We start from the raw sequence: 22,484 nt of genomic DNA on the forward strand, positions 1-22,484 counted from the left end.
CCCCCTACAGCATCCCCAGCCCCAAGCCTGCCTTTGCTGATGCCAGTCGCAGCAGAGATGCTCCTGTCCCTGGGGGCCCAGGCCCTGTACTCAGTGACCGCAGGCTCTGCCTTGCTTTGGAAGAGCCCCAGCTCTGCAATGGGCACATGGGGGTAAGGGCTGGGACAAAAAGGGCATGAAGAATAATGTGGGGGATGTTGTGCTACCCTGTGGTGGGGGCCCCCAGTGGTGCTGGGGAGATGGGCACCGAGAGGGCCAGGGGCATCCCAGAAGCTCAGGGGAAGCATGGCTCTGAGGATGGGGCCATGGTACATGCCCTCCACTGCCCTCCCCCTTTGTGCCTCACAGGGTGCCTCCCGGCAGGTTGAGGGTGGGGCGTGGGCATACCTGAGCCCCCTGGTGCTACGTAAGGAGCTGGAGTCGCTGGTAGAGAACGAGGGCAGTGAGGTGCTGGCGTTGCCTGAACTGCCTGCTGCCCACCCCATCATCTTCTGGAATCTACTTTGGTATTTCCAGCGGCTGCGCCTGCCCAGTATTCTGCCATGCCTGGTGCTGGCCTCCTGCAATGGGCCCCCACCCCCCCAGGTCAGTGTCCTCATGTGGTCTCTGCTTCCTGAGTGTGTCCCTTCTCATCTCCTCTCTCTGTCTCTCAGGCCTGTGTCCTTGACCCTGCAGAGAGAGCACAGGCTTTGGAGTCAGGGGTACACGGAGTGACTCCTGGCCTTTCACCTCCCTACTCTGAGCCTCCTCTGTAAAATGGCATGAGTGCTCACCTCACAGGGCTGTTGCTAGACCTGGTACCTAGACAAGGAGTCATTAATGTTTGTCTTTTCATTCCATCAGTATTTATTCAGCACCTTTTAGGTTCAAAGCACTGTTTTTAGGAGCTAGGAACGTGGCATATTACGAAACAAAGTCCTTGCTCTCAAAGAGGTTGCAGTCTCATGGAGGATGAGAGTTCCTTCTGCTCTTCTCTTTGGCTATATCCTCCACCTTCTGGAACATCTCCTGACAATTTCCTGCGCCCTGCCTCCCGTTCCATGAGCTTGTCTCCTCTGTCTTGCCTCCTGCAGACCCCATCTCCTTGGCTAACACCTGATCCAGCATCTGTGCAGGTGCGGCTGCTGTGGGATGTCCTGACCCCCGACCCCAACAGCTGCCCACCTCTCTATGTGCTCTGGAGGGTCCACAGTGAGTCTGGCATTTGGCCTTGGGTGGGAAGGGGTGGGCCCCCTGCCCAGAGGGCTCAATAATCCTAGCTACCTTCCTTTCTCCTACCCAGGCCAGATTCCCCAGCGAGTGGTATGGCCAGGCCCAGTACCTGCATCCCTTAGCCTGGCGTTGCTGGAGTCGGTGCTTCGCCATGTAGGTCTCAACGAGGTGCACAAGGCTGTAGGGCTCCTGCTGGAAACTCTGGGGCCCCCTCCCTCTGGCCTGCACCTACAGAGGTACAGTGTTCCCATCTGGGAGGTCTGTGGCTTGGCCTAGACTCTGCACTCCCTCACTCATGCCCTTCTGTCTCCACTCCAGGGGCATCTACCGGGAGATCTTATTCCTGACAATGGCTGCTCTGGGCAGGGACCACGTGGACATAGGTGAGGGAGCAGGCAGAAGGCTGAGGAGTTTAGGGATCTGAGCCCAGGTGTGCAGGGTTGGAATCCTAATATACTGACCTACCTCCACCCTCTTTCCCAGTGGCCTTCGACAAGAAGTACAAGTCGGCTTTTAACAAGCTGGCCAGCAGCATGGGCAAGGAAGAACTGAGGCAGCGGCGGGCACAGATGCCCACCCCAAAGGCCATTGATTGCCGGAAATGTTTTGGAGAACCACTGGAATGCTAGAAACCCTTAGCTTCCCTCTCTAGCCTGAGGTGGGGAGGTGAGGGAGAAAGGATTTTACCAATAACCTGCTTCCCTGTTCCTTTCAGAGAGAGCTTGAGCACAGGCCGCGAGGCATGCTCAGCCACAGGCTCCAAGTCGGGGCCGGAAGAGGGGCCTGCTGGTACCAAATGTCTCACATCCCCTCTCTCCAACCTGCCCACTCTGCTCCTGCTGTTGGAGGAGGCCTGGAGGAGTTGGCACAGCTCTGTTCCTCCCCATCCCATATCAGACGCTCCCCTCCAGGGTACCCACAGATCTGCACTGCCCTGGTCATTTTATAAGTTTTTGTTTTAAAAAACAACTGGAAAGACACAGAGCTACTGAACCTTTGCCCTGAAAGGGAGGGAGAGATGTCAGTCCCCACCGAAGATGGTCCCTTTTCCCTGGAATTGCTGAAGGAGCTCAAGGCTCTCCATGCTTTTCCACCTTAGTGTTTGTATTTCATTATGTTATTTATTCTGGAGCCACAGCCCCCTTGCTTATGAGGTTCTTATGGACGGTGAGAAAGAGAAGGGAAATGGGGCACTGAGGTCCAGTGGTTTGTAGCTTCTTAAAAGTGAGGAGATGTCCACTCCACCTTGGGGAATGCCTCACCCAGCCAGGGCTCTGACTGTGCAATACAGATTGCTCTTTGCAAATTTTTGTTGGATGTAAATATAATAAACGCTGCTTCTGTCTTTTTCTTTCTGCCTCCTGGTCCCTGGGTCCGGGATAGTGGGGGAGGGGTACTTCTCTCTCCCCTCCCTGTTGCACATCCTTCTTTCCCCTGTCCCATCCCTTGCAGCCTTCAGGCACACCCTGCTTTCCCTGACCAGGTCTGCTACTGGTCTCTTGGGGCACAGGGAGTTCTCGGAGCAGGAGAGGGGTGAATCTGGTGCTGGCTATGGTGGTGCCAGTCTGTGTGGCACTTCCGGCCCTCCCGCACAATCACCCCCTTGTCCCTCATCTGTACCCCACACAAAGGCTCCATTCTCTGGGGGCCCTGAGCTCATCTCTGCCTTCTTTCCTCTCCTCCAGCGTCCCCCTCCTAACTTCTCCAGTACCTCCACAGGGATGACAACCCTCTCCCCAGTAGTTGGTGTTGGCAGCCCTCATGTGTCCTGGGAGCCCTGGCATTCATCCTAGGCCTCCTTAGTTGTTCTAGTTGCAGGCAGTATCTTCATTCAGGGTCTCCACCTAGGGATAGCCCCAGGAAAATAGGAGCAGGGATTAAGGGGCTCACTGTATGTTGGGCATAGGGGAGACAGGAATCATTTTTCTAATCCCTTTGGCCCACTTGACGTTCTCCCTTTCTTTCCTTTTCCTGAATAATGAAATAAACACAGGAAACAACAGAGCTGCAAAACCAATTACTAAAGGGAATTAACCAACAAAACAAATGCCTTGGGGAAGGAGAGCAGGAGTGTCAATGGAGGAAGTAACTTACCTGAGCCTTCAGTGCAAATTCCTGGGGGTGGAGGTGAGTGGTTGAAGAGAAAAGTACTACTTCTGAATTCTGGGACTTTCAAGCCACAGGACCATCCTGTTTAAGCATGGTAGGATGCTTTTCCAGGGTCCTAAACTACAGGTGGGAAACAGAGGCTTAGGAAGTGCCATCTGTTTTGCCAGGGACTAGGAGATGCCTTTTTCAGAGGGGAAGCCTTATGTCATCTCAGGTTCTGATTGGACCTCACACCACAGAATCAATCTCTCCCTGTGTCATCTCCAGGGACCTCTGGAAGAGAACAACTGCCTTCCTGAAATCATGTTTCTGTTGAGGAAAATCTGCCCAGCAATATGCTAAACTGTCTGGCATTATAGAGGGCATTTTAGGGCTCACTCCCTACCCTAATAAAGCATACCATCTTACTGGTCTGGAGGGCCCCTTGGTTCACAAACAGTAAAGATAATCACCCCGGCCTCTCAGCTTATGCTTCTTATCTTGGGGCTTTCTTCTAGAGTTCTACGCTCAGATGGGTAGAACTATGGAATTCTTGAACCATGAGAATATTTGGGAATTCCAAACAGCAGAGTACTCACCAATGGAATACGACATCTGTCTGTCTTATAGCCTAGGGAGCTGTAGGAGGGAGAAGGATCTGCCCAAATTACCTGACCCAATCTATCTTCCCAGACTTTAGAGTGCATATGCTCAAGTATGACAAATTTTAGTTAAATCTTGCCTCTAATTTTATTATACCAGACAAGTTACTGCTGTGCCTCAATGTTCCCTCATCTAAAAATTGAAGAGGTTATTTAAAGATTAATTGAATAATCCATAGAAAGTGCTAAGCATGCTCAATAAATGTCAGCTTCAAAAAGAAAATGAACAAACAGGTATAGCCTGCATAGGGTAAAGATCATGGCCACTACAACACTGGCCTCACTTACTTGTCTTCCTTGGAGCTTGAGCCTCCAGACTGAAAGGCCACCTGTACAGCATGATTTTAATTCGTTTAAATTCTCAGGCCTCACTAGTTTCTTCCTTGGGCTGGTATCTTCCACCACTGTATTTCTCGTGTCTCCTTGACAGCTGGTGAAGAATGGCCCTTCAGGCAGCAGAGAAGGTGTTGAACTGATAATGGACAAAGCAGCAGGTTAGGGATAGACTGTACCTTCCATGAAGGGAGTGACTTTGTCTCATTTACTGCTATATCCCCAGCACATAGAAGAGTGCCTTATAATGTAATAGGTCCTCTATTATGTGTGCTAAGCAAATGAGTCAATGAAAACATTAAAACGAGGGGGTTAGCAGAGAAATACTTTCCAGTGCACTACATATTAGGTACTACAGGTAGCATACCAACAGAAGCTGAATTTAGACTAAGGGTGAAATTGTTGGAAAAGCAAGGAAAACTCTAATAGTTAATGTTTAATCAAGTACTTACTACATTGTTGGCACTGTCCTGAACATTTTAAATGTGCTATTTTATGATCCTCACAATTGCCCTGTGAGTTAGGTACTCTTACCAGTTATTCCCATTTTATAGGTATGGAAACAAGGGCCTAGAGGTTAAGTAACTTGCTCCCAAAGCACACGCCTGGTAAGGGGAAGAGCCAAGATCCAAACTCAGGCAGTCTGACTCCAGAGACTCTGCTCTTTACCTGGACATTATAACAGAATGGAACAGAAGATTTTTTACCCACTTAAAATAAGAATTGGGGCATGCTTCTGCGTGTGTGTGTGTGTGTTCAGGGTCTACCCATCTATTTATGTGGCCCACGTCCTTCATTAGGTTCATTTCCATTGCACAGCAAAACTTCTAAATGATTTGAAAAACACATTATAGTGCTTCTGGAAGCAGTATTTCTGAGTCTGCTTAGTAATTAGCTGTTTAGCCTTTGCAAGTTCCTTAAACTCTCTAGTCTATTTCTTGACCTACCAGGGTTCAGATTGCAGCTCTGCCACTTACCATGTGTAACTGGGCAAGTCACTTGATCTGTACCTGTTTCCTCATCTGTAAAATGGTGATAACAATACCTATCCCACGGAGTTATGAGAAATAAAATAATACACGTAAAGCTCTTACAAGAAAAAGATAAAGCATGTATGTCACGGTGCCTTGTACAGTCTCTCCGAAAATGTTATTATTCCCTCAACACACGGACTCTTGTGATACTCGGTCCCTATCCTCAAGGTGCTCAAGAACAGTACTTGTAAATGCTCGAGAAACCACTAAGAGAGTAGGTGGGCCTACCTGCCTCTGGAGGTAGGGTGGCTAAGCAAGAGTTAGGCCTTGAGTTGATAAAGTGATGTGGGTCGGGTGGGAGGCTGCTTCCCTCACTGTGAACCTAACCAGAACAGGAGATCTTGAGAGAAGGACCTGCTGGGGCTCTGCACAAGTAATTTCTCAGAAGTTTGACTAGCTGCCTGCTTTCTACTGCCGTGGTTTAGTCATGACAGGTCCGCGCTGAGGTACAAAAATCAGGCAGCTCAAGGCCTTTGGCAGACGGAGACAGGCCACGCCCAGATAGACAGTAAGGCCCGAGCGCCTAAAGCTACTTTTATAGTGAAATTTCTGGATTCTGTCACGATGAACCACTACCCAAAGCAGAGCCCAGCGCCGTTCGCCAGTCTCCATCTTTAGAATTGGAAGAATGAGAACTGGCCAAATGGGAATCTCGGTTTTGGGACATTGGGGTACGGCGGCTGCCTGGGGACCTAAACGTCTCTAAGGTAAAGTTGCAGCCTGAAGCAATTTTTTGACCCCCGACACTTAATGGGCTGCCAAAGACCCGGATGTGTCTGGGACTGGCCGAGGTACCCATTAACGCGCCCCCGCTAGACCATCCCCCTCCTCTGTTTAGGACTGGGTTTTAACTACGCCAATCATCACTTCTCCAGCCACTCAGTCCTCAAGGGTGGGGTGTAGTCCCGGCATCCCGTCTCCTATTGGTATGGCCAAGAAGAAGAGGGCGGGGAGGCCGGCTTAGGTCGCCCAATGGGCGTCGTGGCGTGTGGGAAAGGCGGAGCCGAGGCGCTTGGCAGCTGCCCAATCAGCGTCCTTGTTTGTGTGGTGCCGCCGCCGCCGGTGCAGCCGCCGCCGCCGCCGCCGCTGCCCCCGTCTGTACCGCAGTGTCTGCTCCGCCCGCCCGCCCCGGTCCGGCCCGCCCCCTCCCCCACTCCCGCCCCCAGTCCCGTCAGCGGGGTCCGGAACCACTGTGCCGTCGCCTCTTCCTTTTTTGACGCCTCCGCCGCCGCCTGAGGAGGCAAGCTAGCCGGGAGTTACACCGCCACCGCCAGGTGAGGAGCTTTGGCCTAGGCCAGCCTGGCCGCCCGCCCGCCCGGGGGCGGTGAGGAGCGAGGAAGGGAGGGAGGCTGGGAGGAGGCGGTGGTGGCGGAGATGGGGGAAGGGAAAGGTGGAGGGGCGGGGGGAGGGGAAGCGCCCGCGAGCCGACGCCCGCCCGCGCGCCCCCGCCTTGCGTCCCCCTCCCCCCACCCCGGCACCGCGCGCCCCCGCCTCGCGCTCCCCCTTCACCTCATCCCCTCCCCGCGCTCCGCGCGCGCGTCCCGGTCTTTCACTTCGGCCTCGCGCGCCCCCAGCTCGTGTCCCTTCATTTCTTCTCCTTTTACTCTTTCTCTCCTCCCTCGCGCCCCGTTTCCCCCGCCATCCCCGCTTTCACTCACTGCCTCCTGCCCGCCATGCTCCCCTCCTTTCCTCTCTAGCGCCCCCCCCACTTTTCACTCTCTCCACCCCCAGTGGTGCCCTCAGGGTGCGGGGGCCGCTCCCAGCTCTCGGTCTAGTATTTGCTGGCGGTTGGGACAAATAGAGGATCTTTAAAGGTGAAGGAAGCGCGGGATAATTATCTTTATTTGGGTAAGGGGATCAGGAGCTCAGAACCTTACCCCTTTATTTCGTCGTTCACCGTTCCGTCGCCCTCCCGTAGGAAGGGAATTGTCTCAGCCCGTGTGAGTACTTCTACAGCGATTAAAGCACCCCTTTCCTCAGCTGGGCTTTTGGGACACACTGGGTCTCTATCCCAGTCAGTGCCTGAGGGTCGATGGAGCTAGAACTTACCCTTCCCTAACCAAAGCGGGACTTAGAGTACTTTTTGCCTTCCGGCTTTCAATTACACTGAGGAGCTAATCAATCACTCCTGGGAGTTCAGAGGTTTGGGTATCATCATTCGCCGGCCCGGGACAGCGTTCCCCCTTCACAAAGGTATAGTAGCCTCTGGGCTCTGCCCCAGCATCAACTTTCCTCCAAACACAGAATGTTAGATCGTAGGGCTGACACAGAGGTAGAAACGGACGCATTGACGGTGGGTGGGTGGCATGTGGATGCCAACCGAGCTATCATCAGCCTTTTCGTCTGCTGTCATCTCGAGAATCAGGTAGCCTTCCTAGGATCAGTTTTCTCATTTCTGATAAATGATTATTTGGAGGGCTTTTGTGTGTGTGAGAGAGAGCTGGGAGATACTTGTTTCAGCAAAGGAAAAGAGCAGTGCTTCCAGGCCATACAGCATCAGAGAGGTTTGAATCCACAGCTGGATGTAAAAGCAGGTTTACAGTTGCTCTGTTGGAGAAGAGCTGATGTTCTGGAGTTTTTGAAACATTTTTCGTTCTAAACGTTTATTTTTTGAATAGACAGTGCTTACATGTGATGTAAAGTGAAAAGAATTTCCCCTCACCTCTGTCCTCCAGCCATCCAGTCCCTCTCCCGGTGCAGATGACTTCTGATTGTTTACTGGCAGCAGCACAGTATCTGTATATTGGTTGTCTGTATGCTGAGGATTAACCTATTTGGGAGTTTGGTGATAACTTTATTGCTCTTTCTTTGATACACTGACCTAAAAACTTCCTTGAAGTCTGATGACCACTTGGATTCATATTTTTGGTGCTAGAGCAGTCTTGATACAGTATTGTTCTAGAGTAGCATTTCTTTTGGTACTTGGTTGGGAAGGAGGCTACTCTGGAGCTGCTAAAGGGCTTGGTATACTTGAGGGAAGGCCCACACCTGTTGGGAATAGTGCTTTATTTGTGACTAATATCTAGTCTTTGTTTTGGGATGGGCCAGGTCAAGAAGTCTTCCTTGGGCTTTTTAAGTGGAGAGGTTGTATGAATCATGAACTAAGGGGAGTACTGATTTGGTAGTGCTTTCTGCCATTTTTAGAAGAATATAGTTTTTAGTCTAGTGGCAGTGATAGTCATCATAGTAAGGAAAGAAGCAGGTAAGTATTAATCAGGAATCAGAAGGCAGGACCTGTAGCCTGAGTGACCTAGTTTGAGAAGAGGTGAGGCTTATGCACTTTTGTCCTGCCTTTTCCTTACTTGAGAACACTTTCGATGAGGTGAGAGTGATTTGTAGTTGACAACAGCATCCATCTTTATGACACTGTGGTTTGTCTCTTCTGACTGTGTGATGTGATGTCTGTTAACTTCCTGTTTAGAGGCATTTCGAATAGGGTCTGAATAGAGGATGCCGTTCAAGTACTAATCTAGGAAGGTTAACCAGGTTCCCTGATCACCCTTCAAATCTAAGTTCGGGCAGTAACTTTTACTGCTGTGTTTAGCATACGGCCACAGGGTGATGGGGGAGATGTGAGAAATTTGTTCGGAACCTCATAGACTTAAAGTTCATTCAAAAGTTTGTGTGCTGCTTGCCTCCCTTTTTTTGGGCAAATGTCTCCCATGACCACCACCCCTTTTTTAAAAAACTGGTTGGCCCTGGCCAGAATTCCAGGTTAGCTTTTGGTTTGAGAGTAACAGTGTAGAAGAAGAATCTGTGTGTCAGTAATAGTATCTTAATCATATGCTGGGACCTCTGGACATCCTGGTTTTAAGCAGTTATGTTCTGTGTTAACCAGGCCTCTTGTTCCAATTTACAGATGATGCTTTCCTTACCTCCCTGCACCTACCAAGCTGGAGGTGCTTGTGTGAGGGACAGCAGCTATGCTGTCCTGCTTTCTAGACTGCAGAGTATTCCATGTTAGCTATCCCATTGGGAGTCATGCTGACAGGCAGCCCCTCTGCTCTCAGCTTAGAATGCTCATGTTGTTTGGCTCATTGAGAAAAGCCAAACCAGCTTTGGTTGATTAAAACAACTGGTAGGTAAATTATAAGATTTGAGCCATAACTAGAACCAAGGGACTGTCTTTCCAGACCCTGTGCAGTTCTTAAAGCCCTGAATGGTTACATATCAAGGCACAATAGCCAGGCATTTTCTGAGGCAATTTGGAGGGGAAGAAAAAAACAAGACACACCCTGATTGACTATAAATCTAGTCCTGGCATAAAGCTGTCCACCTCTTGCTCAGGAAAAATCCAACCTATCAGATAATGCCACACAAAGTTGCAGTTCCCCTGCATTGGCTCAGCCTGGGAAAATACACATAAGGAAGTTCATTTTCTGTTGAGAAAGACTGGCTTTTGGTGGGGGGATAGCTTCTGTTAGCCATATTGTTTGGTTTATCCTCAGTAATCCCTCTGATGCTTTTTCTGTAGGTACAGGTTGGGGATTTTGGTGGCTCCAGAGTGCCTCCTATGGTTGTGTGGTAGTGAAGAGTGCCTCTGAAGAGTAGATCTGATTTTAAATGCTCCTTCCTTCAGTTCCATCTATTATCTTCTCTCTTATGGACATATGAAATATTTCTATATAGTTTGAGTTCATCCAGTAGGAAAGGAGTGACCTAGGGCCGTTAAGGGCTTAACTTGTCTCATGTGTTTTTTTGGTGGTGTCTCCCTCAAAATCCTCTAATCTTTCCATTGTCTTAAGTTGACATTAACTGTCAGGAGTTCGGGGTTATATACCAAAAGCAATAGATGAATAGAAAACACATATTTTGTTACTTTTGAGGTATGAAATGGTCAGATCCCAGACCTCAGTGAGTCATAGTAACTGCAGAAGCTTTTTTGATAACATGTGAACTTAATTGTTATTGATACTAACAAGTAAACTAGAAAATGTTAATTACTTCCACAGTCCTGAGCCATTCTGTTGTGCTTTTCACATCTGGTTAGTATACATTTTTAAAATAATTCAGGTCACTGTTACTTGAACCTGAAAGTCATGCTTTAAACCTCTTAATCAAAGCTTTCTTCATCTTGTCTCATTTTTGGGGAAGGTAGAATTTGTAATCTCCCAGAATACAGACTGGGATGTTAGTATGATTTAAATTAGACAGTAGGGTTAATAAATACCCATTACAGTTGTGAGGGATTAGAAATATTAACTGGAGTGCTTTTGCATCTCTTACCTAGAAGATATTTATAAAGTTCGCTTTTTAAGAGCATTTAAATTCAGACTTCCTGGGAGGAAGGTTGTGGGCTAATAAGTGGCAAATTGGAATAGTGGAACACAGATGTAGAGTCTAGAAGTCCTGGGTCAAATCTTAGCTTTGCCATTTATTAACTGTATGACTTTGGATAAGGCTGCTAATTTTTGAATTCCCATTTCTCTTACTAAAAGCAACTCCTTACTGTGGCCTATAAGGTTTTACATTATCTGCCCTCCCACCCCTTCTCTTTTCGAACTATCATCTTCCCTCTTGCTTACTCCATTGCAGCCAAACTGACTTGTTCCTTTAATACCCCAGTTACACTCTTTATCTTAGGATCTTTGCACTAGCTATTCCCTCTAATGGGAAATAGCTAGTTTTTTCCCCACAGAATAATACAAATGACATTTCCTTACTTCCTTCAAATCTTTGTTTAAATGTCACCTTCTCAGTGAGACCTTATCCTACCCCTATTATTGCATCTTTAACTCCCATCTCGCACTCTGAGACCTTGCCTGCTCTATTTTCTTTTTCATAGCACTTACAACTATAACATACCTGCTACGTTTATTGCTTATTGGTTTCCCTGATATGAAATCAGGTCTATGAAGGCATGGATTTATTTTGGTGTTTTGTTTAATGCTTACTACCTTCCCTAGCACGTAGTAAATATTTGTTGATCAAATAGGAATGATAATAACTTTTCCTAACCTCATGTTTGTTTATAACAAAGTATGAAATGTGATAAGCATAACATGGTGTCTTAGAGTGTTCTGTGAACCTTGGAGCATTATACAAGTAATGATAAAATGCCTTCCCACTGAAATGATAAATAACACTTGATAATTGAAAAAAACTTCATATATATTCACGTATATTATCACATCTTTCCTAAACTCCAGCCTCTTGTTTCCATTTATTTAATATGTGCTACACATAACCACCTCTGTGTTCCATTGGTACCTCAAACTCAACATTTTCATCATCTGTTCCCCTTCTGTGGTTCATTGAGTGACCTAAGCCAGAAATGTGAGCACCATTGTCAATTCTCTCTCTTATCCAATACTTTGTAAATATTTCTGAATCTATGCTTTTTTCTGGTCTCCATTGCTAGTCTCCTAATTTAGGCCCACAACAATTTATTTGGAATATTGCCATAATCTCTTAACAGTTCTGTTTTTAGTTTTGTTTCTTTTTAAACTCTTAATCATATTGTCTTCAAAATGGTCTAACACAGAGATCTGATTATTCTACTTCCCTTTCTTAAAAGTATTCAATAGTTTTTAATAATTTAAAGGTGAAATTGAAACTTTGTTTAGAAACTTTTTAAATCTTTGCCTTTCTATTTAGACTGACTTTGCTCCCTTACAGTTTATACATGAGCAGATACAGCTCTTTTAATTACCAGATCAGCTTCCAAAATTTGTCCCAAATGCTACTTTCTCTGGGAAGCCTCTCTGACTTGCCCAAAGAGACTTAGATATGCTCTCTTCTTTGATCTCACTCTAATTCATAAATATTGCTTCTCTCCCCACTAGTGATCTGTAAACATCCTGAAGGAAAAAGATACCATGTCTTTTTACTGTTGTGTCTCTAGTGCCTAGCAGGGTGCTTGTTACCTAAAAGATACTAAAAAATATGAGTAATCCTGTGGGATGAGAAAATGCTGCATACATTCAGAAGATGCTCCTTTTGTTATCTTCTGGGGGCAGAAGAACAGGGTTGGAGTCTTGGTTCTGCCGTTTATCATTTGTGTGACTTTGGCTGAGTCACTTGAAGTTTCCAAGCTATAGTTTCCTCAATGTAGAAATGAGGATCAATAGCTGCTCTACCTATTTTGCTAGTTTTTGTTAGTCAAATGAGATTATGCATGTAAAGGTGCTTTGTAAACTGCAAAGCATAGTATAATTGATAATTATTATGTGCCAGCACAGCTGAGTTTTCCTTGCAACTCATTTTCTCTTGTTCATATTAGTATGTTCTTTCTTTAATTAAAGAGCTATTTATTGAGCACCTACTATATGCCATGCCTTGTAGTAAACACTGGGGGTACAGCAGTGAACAAGACAGATGTATTGGTTTGCTGAGGCTGCCATAAAAAAGTACCACAGACTGGGGGGGAGGAGTTAAACAACAGAAATCTGTTTTCTCATAGTTCTGGAGGCAAGAAAGCCAAAATCAAAGTGTCGGGGAGTAGGGTGCATTCTCTCTGAAGGCATCAGAGAAGTTTCTGTTCTGGGTCTCTCTTCTAGCTTATGATAGTTCTTGGCTTGTGGCAGCGTCACTCCAGTCTTCACATGGTATTCTCCCTGGGTGTATCTCTATGTCCAATCTTCTCCTTTATATAAGGACACCAGCCATACTGGGGCAAGGAAGGCTCTTTTTATCATTGAAGCCGTAAATACTCTTCTACAGTCATGTTCTGTTCATACCATTTTCATCTCTAGGTGATGACACTCCTGTATATCATCTTAAATGCTAATTTAAAGGCTCTCCCAATATTCCAGTGGATAGAAAAGGTTGCAAAATCCTGGGGCGTTACACTTCTGAAGGACTGTTAGTCCTGAATTCTAATTTTTCCCGAGATTTAAAAAAAATTGCATCTTTGTAGGTTTTAGAACTTAAAAGGAACTTCTAAAATGTAAATGTAAACTCATTTGCTGAGCACTTTCTTTGTGTAAGGCTTTGCACTATTTTAATTCTCATAGTAACTCTGTGAGGTAGATATTATAACCATGTTACAGAAGAGAAAACTCAATTCCCAGAGTGGCTATCATTTCGTTGGAATCTCACAGATTAATAAGAGTGGTGAACAACTCTGCCTGACTCCAAAAGTTGTGATCTTAACCATTCTCCTAATGTTTCTCATAGACTTGTTTTGCTAAAAAAAAAAAAAAGTCCTCAGAGAGTATTAATAGTTCTTCTGTGAAAAAGTTACGTGGTCGCTCATGTGAAACCTGAGCATAAGATTGTATATCAATGATACCTTAAAAAAAAAAAGTTATGTGGTCAAATAGAGTTTTGAAAAATTCTTGGTTAAATTAAGGCATATTTCTTTACAGCATGAATTTCCAGAGCCTTGCATGTCTAAATATATGTTGTGCTTTGGGAGTGATGAAAGAATGGTTAAAGGATGCAAAGCTTCTCAAAATTGTCTCACCATGAAAGATATCTTAGGGTACTAGTAATCTCCCTGAATGTTCTGAGGATACTGCACTTTGCTAGTCTGCCTCCCTGTAGTTTGTGGGTTGAATTTTTTAAAAAGGGTGTCACTCTGGAATGAGGGAATTGACTGCTTTTGTGTGCTGGTTTTCCACAGAATTAATATGGTAGCAGTAGGCTAGATGTTTTCTAGAAAAACTTCCTGGTATGGAGGCTGCCATTTTTTCCCCTATGACTCTAAGGCACATGTTACAGATCGTCCAACTTGTCCCTCACCTTCAGTAAGTTCCCAGGATAGTGTAACTGAGCTGCTGCCCCCACTTTCTTTCATCTAACATACTAGACTCAGGAGAGTAAGGTTTCAACTTTGTGAGTGAGCAGAAACCTTGAGCCAGGAGCTGGAAACCCTTCCTCTCTGTAAAGATGGTAGTGTCACACTAAGAAAAGTAAAGCCCATCATTCTTTCTCTTCTGTGAGGCATGCAGACTGACCTGGGAATCAGGAGAAAAGGAACAATACCTTTGATTTTTCAGTCCTTTAAAGTGATGTGTTGGTCCTGAAATTGAAACAGAACTTTGAGAAATTTGTCCTGTGTTGTTTAAAAACATAACGGTTACCTGAAGGGTGTTCACCCCTGAATTCAAACTTTTACCTTCTAGTTTGAGCTACTAGTGAAAAATATTTTTTGGAGAGAGGGGCAGTTTTCTAGTCACTCTCTAACATTTATATGGCTGGATTGATGTGTGTGTGTTGGCTATCAGAGAGATTGAAACCATTGGTCTTGTGTATTGTCACTGTCCTGGGCAGGTTGGTTAGAAGACCATATATTCTATAAAAATTTGATGTGAATAACATGATGCTCTTCCCATGTACTAGAGTTTGGCCTGTAAGTTTTGGCCATGTACATCTGATGCCATTATTTTTTCATTTTATGATTCAGGTAGTGAAGAATGCTCAGTTCCTTAGCTCAGTGCATTGTGAATTTGAAAGTTTTGCATTCTTGGAGTATTTTGAATCCAGGCATTTTCTGCCAATGAATGTAAACTAGAATATGGCTCTTGTTGCACTAAGATAAAATCCTAAATTTTCATTAACCTGCATTTTTAACTCTTCACGTTCTGGTGGAGAGCTGTTTCTCAGTTGAATTCTGTATAATGCATTAATATTGAACGGAAAGCTTTCAAGGAATATGGGTGACTGGAAAAGTATCTTTTACAGTTGAGTTTTGCAGTGGACAATGTCATCTTAAAAATATTAAGTGCATCTTTGAAAAACCGTGAGGATCCAAAGAAATAAGACCTCTCTGGCCTAAATTATTAGGTAAAAATTTATTTGAGATCTAATGAATTAACTACATATAAATAGGTACCATCTGTTAGGAACTGTTTTGATTGTTGCATGACATTGTAGTACCAAAACCTTGAAGACTATCTGGTATTAAATTGTGAGTTCCAGTTTTGTCAAATACAGAGTGGTAGTTGTCACAGAGGAGTTTAACCAGGGCAAGAATCTGGGCAATCTTCATTTCCAAATTAAAACTTCTGTTCTGGCTGGCTGAATACCTGATAATATTTATAGGAGGAAGTAAAATACAATATGGTGAAGTTTTATCAAAAAATAAAACTCAAAAGTGTGTAGTTATGTGTGACTTTTGTGCTGTGTTCTGGATTCTGTAGGGTTGGTAGTGTGAAAAGACTATATAAAGAGTACTGTTATGGCACAGAAAGGTATTAGAGGAGGACTGAGATTTTTGCTCACTGTTTTATAACTTTATAAATTACCTGAAGAAGCCTTTGGAAGTTGGCATTTTAATTTGATGTTACTGGAGCTGCTTAGCACATCTTCCATGTGCTGCTTAGACTGTGTCACATTAGCTTTTGCTGGTTATTCTAAAAAGCTTTGGTAGGTCAGTCTCTCTCTGTCTCTCTCAATGTTGTGTATAAATTGAATTCTGATGTCTGGATATGAGAAAATAGTCCAGTATTGGTACTAATATTAGTGGATATTTTTCACTAAATTATTTGAAAGGTTTCCTTCTTTGGTTACACTGAAAATTTTTTGGTTACTGTATTACTATAATGATTAAAAGTATAGCTTTGCAGTAAGAACCTGGGTTCAAATTTGTACTCCACTACTTGCTAGTAGTTGTAAGACCTTTTACTTTACTTCTCTGTGCCTGGCAGATAGTAACTGCTTAGTATATGTTAGACATTCTCATAAAAGATAATGGTAAATGTAGCATGTCGTTTATGGTAAAATGCTCATAACTTAAATTTACCATTGTAACCATTTTTAAGTTTATAGTTAAGTGGCATTAGCAACCATGGCCACTATCCATCTCGAGGACTTTCTCATCTTTCCAAATTGAAACTCTGTACCTATTAAAAAATAACACCCATTATCTCTCCCCTCAGCTCCTGGCAACCATCAGTCTACTTTCTGTCTCTGCATTTGGCTGCTCTAGGTACCTCATATAAGTAGAATTATACAGTATTTGGCCTTTTGTGTCTGGTTCATTTCACTTAGCATAAAGTCTTCAGGGTTCATCCATCCTGTAGCATGTGTCAGAATGTCATTCCTTTTTAAGGCTGAATAATATGTCATTTAATGTAGTACCTCATTTTATCTGTTTATCTGTTTTTGGATATGGGTTGTTTCCATCTTCTGGCTATTGTGAATAATGCTGCTATGAAGTGTATAGCTACCAGTTTGAGATGCCCTGCTTTCAATTCTTTTGGGTATGTACCCGAAGTTGGTGTTGCTGGATCATATGGCATATCTGTTTAATTTTTTGAGGAACTGACATACTGTTTTCTGCAGTGATCACCATTTACATTCCCACCAGCAGTGCACGAGGATTTCAATTTCTCTACATCTTTACCAATGCTTGCAATTTTCTGCTTTTTTTCCCTATAAAAAGCCATCTAATTGGTATAAAATGATGTCTCATTATGGTTTTGACATGCATTTCTCTAGTGATTAGCAGCGTTGAGTATCTTTTCATGTGTGTATTATTTGTATCATCTTTGGAGAAATGTTTATTCAAGTTCTTGGCCATTTTTTAATTGGGTGGGGTTTTTTTTCATTGTTGGGTGGTAGTTCTTTATATATTCTGGATATTAATCCATTATCAGATAAATGATTTGCAAATATTATATCCCATTTTGTGGGTTGCCTTTTACTCTTTGATAGTGTCCTTTGATGAACAAAAGTTCTTAATTTTGTTGAGATCCAGTTATTCTTTTGTTGCCTGTGTTTTTTGTCATACTCAAGAAATTGTTGCCAAATCCAGTGTCATGAAGCTTCTCTCCTGTGTTTTCTTCTAAGAGTTTTATAATTTTAGTTCCCATATTTAAGTCTTTGATCTGTTTTGAGTTAGTTTTTGTATATGCTGTAAGGTTTAAGGGTTCAACTTGATTCTTTTGCCTGTGGATATCCAGTTTTCCTAGCACTATTTGTTGAAAAGAGTTCTTACTCCATTGAGTGGTCCTGGCATCTTTGTTGAAAATCATTCTATTACATATGTAGGGTTTATTTCTGGGCTTCTTTATTTTATCTTAATTCTCTATGTCTGTCTTTATGGCATTACCACACTGTTTCAATTACTGTAGCTTTGTAATAAGTTTTGAAATCAGGAGGTGTGAGTCCTCTGACTACTCTTTTTCAGGATTGTTTTGACTGTTTGGGATCCCTTGAGATGCCATATGAATTTTAGGCTGGGTTTTTCTGGTTGCATACTTTTTAATATTGGGCCAAACAATATAAAACTAAATTGAATGGGATCTTGTTACTACAATATGACAGCTGATTCCTGTCCTAGAGATTTTTTATTTCACCTAGCTCTTTGGATCACAGAGTTTTTCTTTATGATGTTAAAGGCAAGGTTACTCCAAATACCTTTGCTCTTGTAAATGAATTTTGTTATGACTGGAACATTTTATTTATTTTTAAAAGTTTGGTTCAAGTTAAAAAAAAATCAAGATATACTGTGAAAGTTTTTCACTTGTCTTGTTTTAAACCACAACACAATTATTCCTTTCTTTTCTGTCATTTCAGTAAACATGAATTTTTTAGTTTTTCTTCTCTTTACACAAAAGATAGCATAGTTCTCAACATCCTGCTTTGCTTTTTCATTTAATAATATGAGATTTTTTTCAAATCTGTACACAGAAAATTTGCTTATTCTTTAAATGAAGGTTTTAAGGGTGAAATCTTTTAATGGATATCAGAATGTCATTGGGAAAAGATATTTGGGTTTATGGCTGTGCACCTTTCATATTGCCTATAACTCTTACTTTTTAATGACTTTCATTTCTATTATTCTCTTATCATTGAATAACCATAATTTGAGTACTACTAGGTTATTAAACTTAAGAATACTGATTACCCAGTTCATGAAGTCTATTTTGTAGTCCCAAATGCCAAATTGTGTTAAAATCCAAAGCTCTTATCAATGATGTGGTGTTATTTTCCAATTCCCGGAGTTTAGACCCCAGGTGTTTTTCTCTATCCTGGATTAGTTCAGCCTGGGAAAATGACAGTTAATCACATTGATAAAGAGAGAAGACTTCAGTCTAAAAATTGGGTCTCTTCTCCTGTTCAACCTGCCAGAGGTCTTCTTTACTTCATAACCGCTTGAATCCACTGGTTGTGGGAAACTGAAAAAGGCTGACCATTCATATATTCACAGAACATATGTTGTATACCTACTATGTAAAAGACACATACATAGGTGGTGTAGAGTATGTTGGTGACACAACCACAGTCCTCAAGGAGATGTATAGTTACCAAGAGGAAAGAAGTCATGTGTTAAAATGAGTATAATACTAGGTACAATGTGTTTATAAATTTAAGTAGGAACACTAGCTTAATTCAGCACTTTTCACAATTTGGGTCTTAAGTATGAGACAGGCTTGCCAAATTCTGAAAATTCTGCTTTCAAAATCTCTATTCCATTTGTGCCTATCCCAGCTTCTGTTACTATAGTTTTAGCCATTGTAATTGCTTGTCTATATCCATTTAATTTAATACCTTGGATATGTTTTTAATAATAACTGACATTTACTATACTTTCTTTGTGTGCCAGGCTCTATTAAGCACTTCACATTAATGAACTTGTTTAATCCTCACACTCCTCTAAAGATAGATGCTGTTATTCCCATTTTACAAATGAAAAAATTAAGGTACAGAGAGGTTAAGCTATTTGCCTAAGGTCATATTTCTAGTGAGGATATAGAATCAGGAAGTCTGATCCTTACATTCAAACTCTTGAGCATTTAATGTTTTTGTCTGTGTATGGTGTGTGTGTCTACATATATATATATGAGACACATGTAAGTGTCATTGTTTTAGTGGTTGTGTAAAGTTTCATTCTGTGGATATACTTAATTTACTTAATCTGTGTCCTCTGAAAAACATTTAGAATGTTTGCAGTGTGTGTGTGGTGTGTAGTGTCATAACCAGGGTTCCAGTGAAACATCTTACATACATCTTTATACACTTTAATGTATCTGTAGGTAAAATTCCTAGAAATACAATTACTGGAGCAAAAAAGCATGCATATTTAAAATTTTGTTAGGTATTATTAAATTTTCCTCCCAAAATTTGTATTTACTTACATTCACACCAGACTCTTGAGAGTTTCTAGAAAACTCAATTTAAATCTGAAGTTGAGGGAAGTAGTGTGGCTGCACAGTGATGAGAACTGTCTTCAAATGCTGTTGGGAACACTCATTAATATTTCCTTTCTTGAAAGCAAATATCTTTAGATTTTGATGATTGGCCATTTGACTGTAGCCAATTGTTGGAAAGAGGAGTAGGCATTTTAAAAGAAAAACTTTGAAATGTCAGTCAAGCCTCTCAATTGTCAATCTAAATGTAAAAGTTTTGATAAATTGATTTCTTTTTATCATAATTTGTTTAGAATCAGGGCCAAAATTTCAGGAGTAAGGAGCATGTACAGTTCCCAGTTCACTGCTCATGTGGAAACTCCTTACTAGAGCTCTGGTTGAACAACCCAATAAGCAGAGAGGCATAGAGCCAAACACTGTGCATCAGCAGGGTCATACTGTTTTCAGGAAATGGGGATGTTTAGATGGGTAAGGCCAAATGCCTTGTATGACTTTGATAGCCTTTCTGACCAGTTTTCCTGCTCAGAGGGTCACTTACTGTCTCTTTCCTCATCCCATTTCTCTGCTTTTAGGGTGAAAGTGATTTGTTTCATTCAATAGATTTAAATTTTGTGAATTTAGGACTTAATAATAGGCCTTCACCTGCCCAGTATAGAGGGGTTACCCTTTGGTGGTACCTCAACCCCTTATTAATTCTTTCTTTTACCCCATATTCAAGGCCTACTGTTAAGGATAAAATGAAACAAACTTAGTTTTCATAAACATCCTTAAGGAGTGACAGGAAATTTGACTAATTCAAGGGCATGAGATGTGTTCAAAGTTACCATCTCCTTTGAGATTAAAAGGGCGGTGGAGACTGTTTCTTAATTTATTGTTGGTGTGTCTTGCTTAATTTCTGTTCAGGGAGTCTGTCATTATACTTAGAAGGAGCAAAGTTTGTCTTCTGGGCCTATTAATATCAGTTCTCTTATGTTTTGGATTACTAAAATATTTCCTTCTGTTAATTGACCAAAAGATTGAGATCCTTTGCTGATCTTTATCTTCCTTATTGCTTGACACTGGCTTTTGGGAATGAAGAGGAAAAGAAACTGGAAGTTTCAATTGTTTTATCATCACTACTGATCTGTTTATAGTGTAAGCCTGAATGAAGGCAACTGTGAAGGGAGTTCTAATTTAAAATGTTGAAAGCTTAATGATGCTGATATTTGGGGTGAAATTTATTCCTGGAGTTTTATCTCTTAGCTTCACAAATAGTATCTTTAAAAAACCTTAATGAAGGGGAAAGTATTTATCTCCATTTACTTAAATGGATGGCTTTTTGTTTTCTTTCATTCTTCACTTTTTGGATAAAATTAGGTTAGGGCCACTTTTGAGACTTGGGAAAGAAATAATGTCAATAAGGAGAAAGTGCTAGGGTCCATCAGAGTTAACTCCTCAGAGGGAAGAATTTTGCTTTATTCAGTGTTGCTGCCGTTGCACCGAAAACAATGCCTGCCATATAATATGTGATTAATTTATTGAGTGAACAGGAAATAGAAAACTGTGATACGCTCATAGTTGACATTCTGTATACCATTTAAGATGAATTAACTAGTTAGTGTTTATCAACTTGGTATAAATACCAAAGATAATATTAAGGAAAAAAGTGAGTTGCATAGGGGCATATGTATCATATAATACCATAAAAACTTTTAAATATGCAAAGTAATGTATTTTTATATAGATATACCTGCACACATAAAGTAAAAGTAGTAAAAAAAAAAAAGGGTATGGCAGTGGTAAACTCTAGATTCAGTGTAATAGTTACCTTTGAAGAAAAAAGGGAGGGAAATAGGATGAATAGATATTCAGAGAGCTTCAGTTTTATTTCTTGAGCTAAGTTGATAAATAAATTGTTTGTTTTATCATCCTCTATACTTTTTTGTAAATTTGAAATTTTAATAAAAATAAGGCATAGCTCAGGGCTCAGCAAACCAAGGGCTGGTAGGCCAGATTTTGCTTGCTGCCTGTTTTTGTCCAGTCCATGAGCTAAGAACTAGTCAAAATCATTCATGGATTTTACAGTTTTAAATGGTTGAAAAAAATCAGAAGAAGGGATATTTTATGATACAGGAAAATAACACAGAATTCAGATTTTGGTGTCCATGAGTAACTTTCATTGGAAATAATCACATATATCCTTTACATATTGTCTGTGGCTTTCATATTGCTCCATTGTCAATTAGTAGTCACAACAAAGGTAAGGCCCCTAAAGCCTAAAATAATTACTATCTGGCCCTTTACAGAAAAAGGCCAGTTCTGGTCTTAGATTAATGGTGGGATAACTGGGCAAATGAGCTATTATTTGGTGATACTTAAAATAAGTTGGAGGTTGTTATTCCTAGACTGTTTTTTGAAAGAACATTTTAATCAAAGGAAAATCAGCCAGATAGGGACATCCATGGAAATTTCAAAATGGATGCCTAATAGTAGTCTCTTCTTGTTGAATAAGTCTAAATTTAATACATTTTATTCCTTTGAATCACTCCTTAACTTGCTTATTTAAAGTTCCTGATTCTAATTTAACCTTGGATATTTGACAGTTTTAAATACCTACCAGAGCTGTGTGTTTTGGGATGGGTATTTGGGTGGCTTATTGTTTCTTATTTCCAACAGTTTTCAGTAAACCAGCATCATTACAGAGGAATGTAATAGTTGAATATGTACACATAAAAAGTCACTGAAGTAAGGGCATCTTTTTCGGGAATCCTTCTTTTAGTTTTAAGATGTATTAAACTTTGGCCAAGTTTTTAGCTTTGGGAACTTAACTTATACAGTACCAGAAATGACTCGAGTCCATTACAGTATAGTTGGTGTTTTGAAAAGACATAGTGCTGGGTCCCTTTAGAAGAAATTTTTCTTAAGCAGATACTTCCCCTTCACAGCAACATATGTAATTTTGATTATTTGTAGAAAAATATTGACTTATTTCTAATACTCATCAGTATTCCTGTGAGAAACACTTAACTTTCCTTTGCACTCCATTGGGTAGTCTGAGGTACCTAGCCCCAAAAGTTAAGTAACCCTGTTTTAGGTAACTGTCTTTTGTTCATATTCTTTCCAAGTTGTATAAGATT

General features: G+C 41.9%; 2 protein-coding genes across 10 annotated transcripts in view; both read left to right on the forward strand.

Moving 5' to 3' along the window:
* The window catches only part of DENND4B (DENN domain containing 4B), a 135,580-nt gene that overhangs the window by 12,099 nt on the left and 100,997 nt on the right, over positions 1 to 22,484 (forward strand). For 6 of the 8 annotated variants that reach the window (XM_036922244.2, XM_036922243.2, XM_036922241.2 and 3 more), the window contains exons 23-28: positions 11 to 152; positions 349 to 585; positions 1,074 to 1,191; positions 1,283 to 1,448; positions 1,531 to 1,595; positions 1,696 to 2,563. In XM_036922244.2, the coding sequence (XP_036778139.2) occupies positions 11 to 152; positions 349 to 585; positions 1,074 to 1,191; positions 1,283 to 1,448; positions 1,531 to 1,595; positions 1,696 to 1,841 (874 nt within the window). In that variant the 3' untranslated portion in view covers positions 1,842 to 2,563. Of the gene's footprint in view, positions 1 to 10; positions 153 to 348; positions 586 to 1,073; positions 1,192 to 1,282; positions 1,449 to 1,530; positions 1,596 to 1,695; positions 2,564 to 22,484 lie in introns of those variants that run through there. The other 2 variants (XM_036922246.2, XM_057495064.1) reach the window with 2 other exon arrangements.
* Positions 6,412 to 22,484, forward strand: part of GATAD2B (GATA zinc finger domain containing 2B) — a 98,410-nt gene continuing 82,337 nt past the window's right edge. The window contains exon 1 of one of the 2 annotated variants that reach the window (XM_036922238.2): positions 6,412 to 6,603. The gene's annotated coding sequence lies outside the window, so the exon portion shown is untranslated. Of the gene's footprint in view, positions 6,604 to 7,113; positions 7,523 to 22,484 lie in introns of those variants that run through there. The other variant, XM_036922239.2, reaches the window with a different exon arrangement.

Source organism: Manis pentadactyla, chromosome 19 (assembly GCF_030020395.1).
Source record: "Manis pentadactyla isolate mManPen7 chromosome 19, mManPen7.hap1, whole genome shotgun sequence".
NCBI lineage: Eukaryota > Metazoa > Chordata > Mammalia > Pholidota > Manidae > Manis > Manis pentadactyla.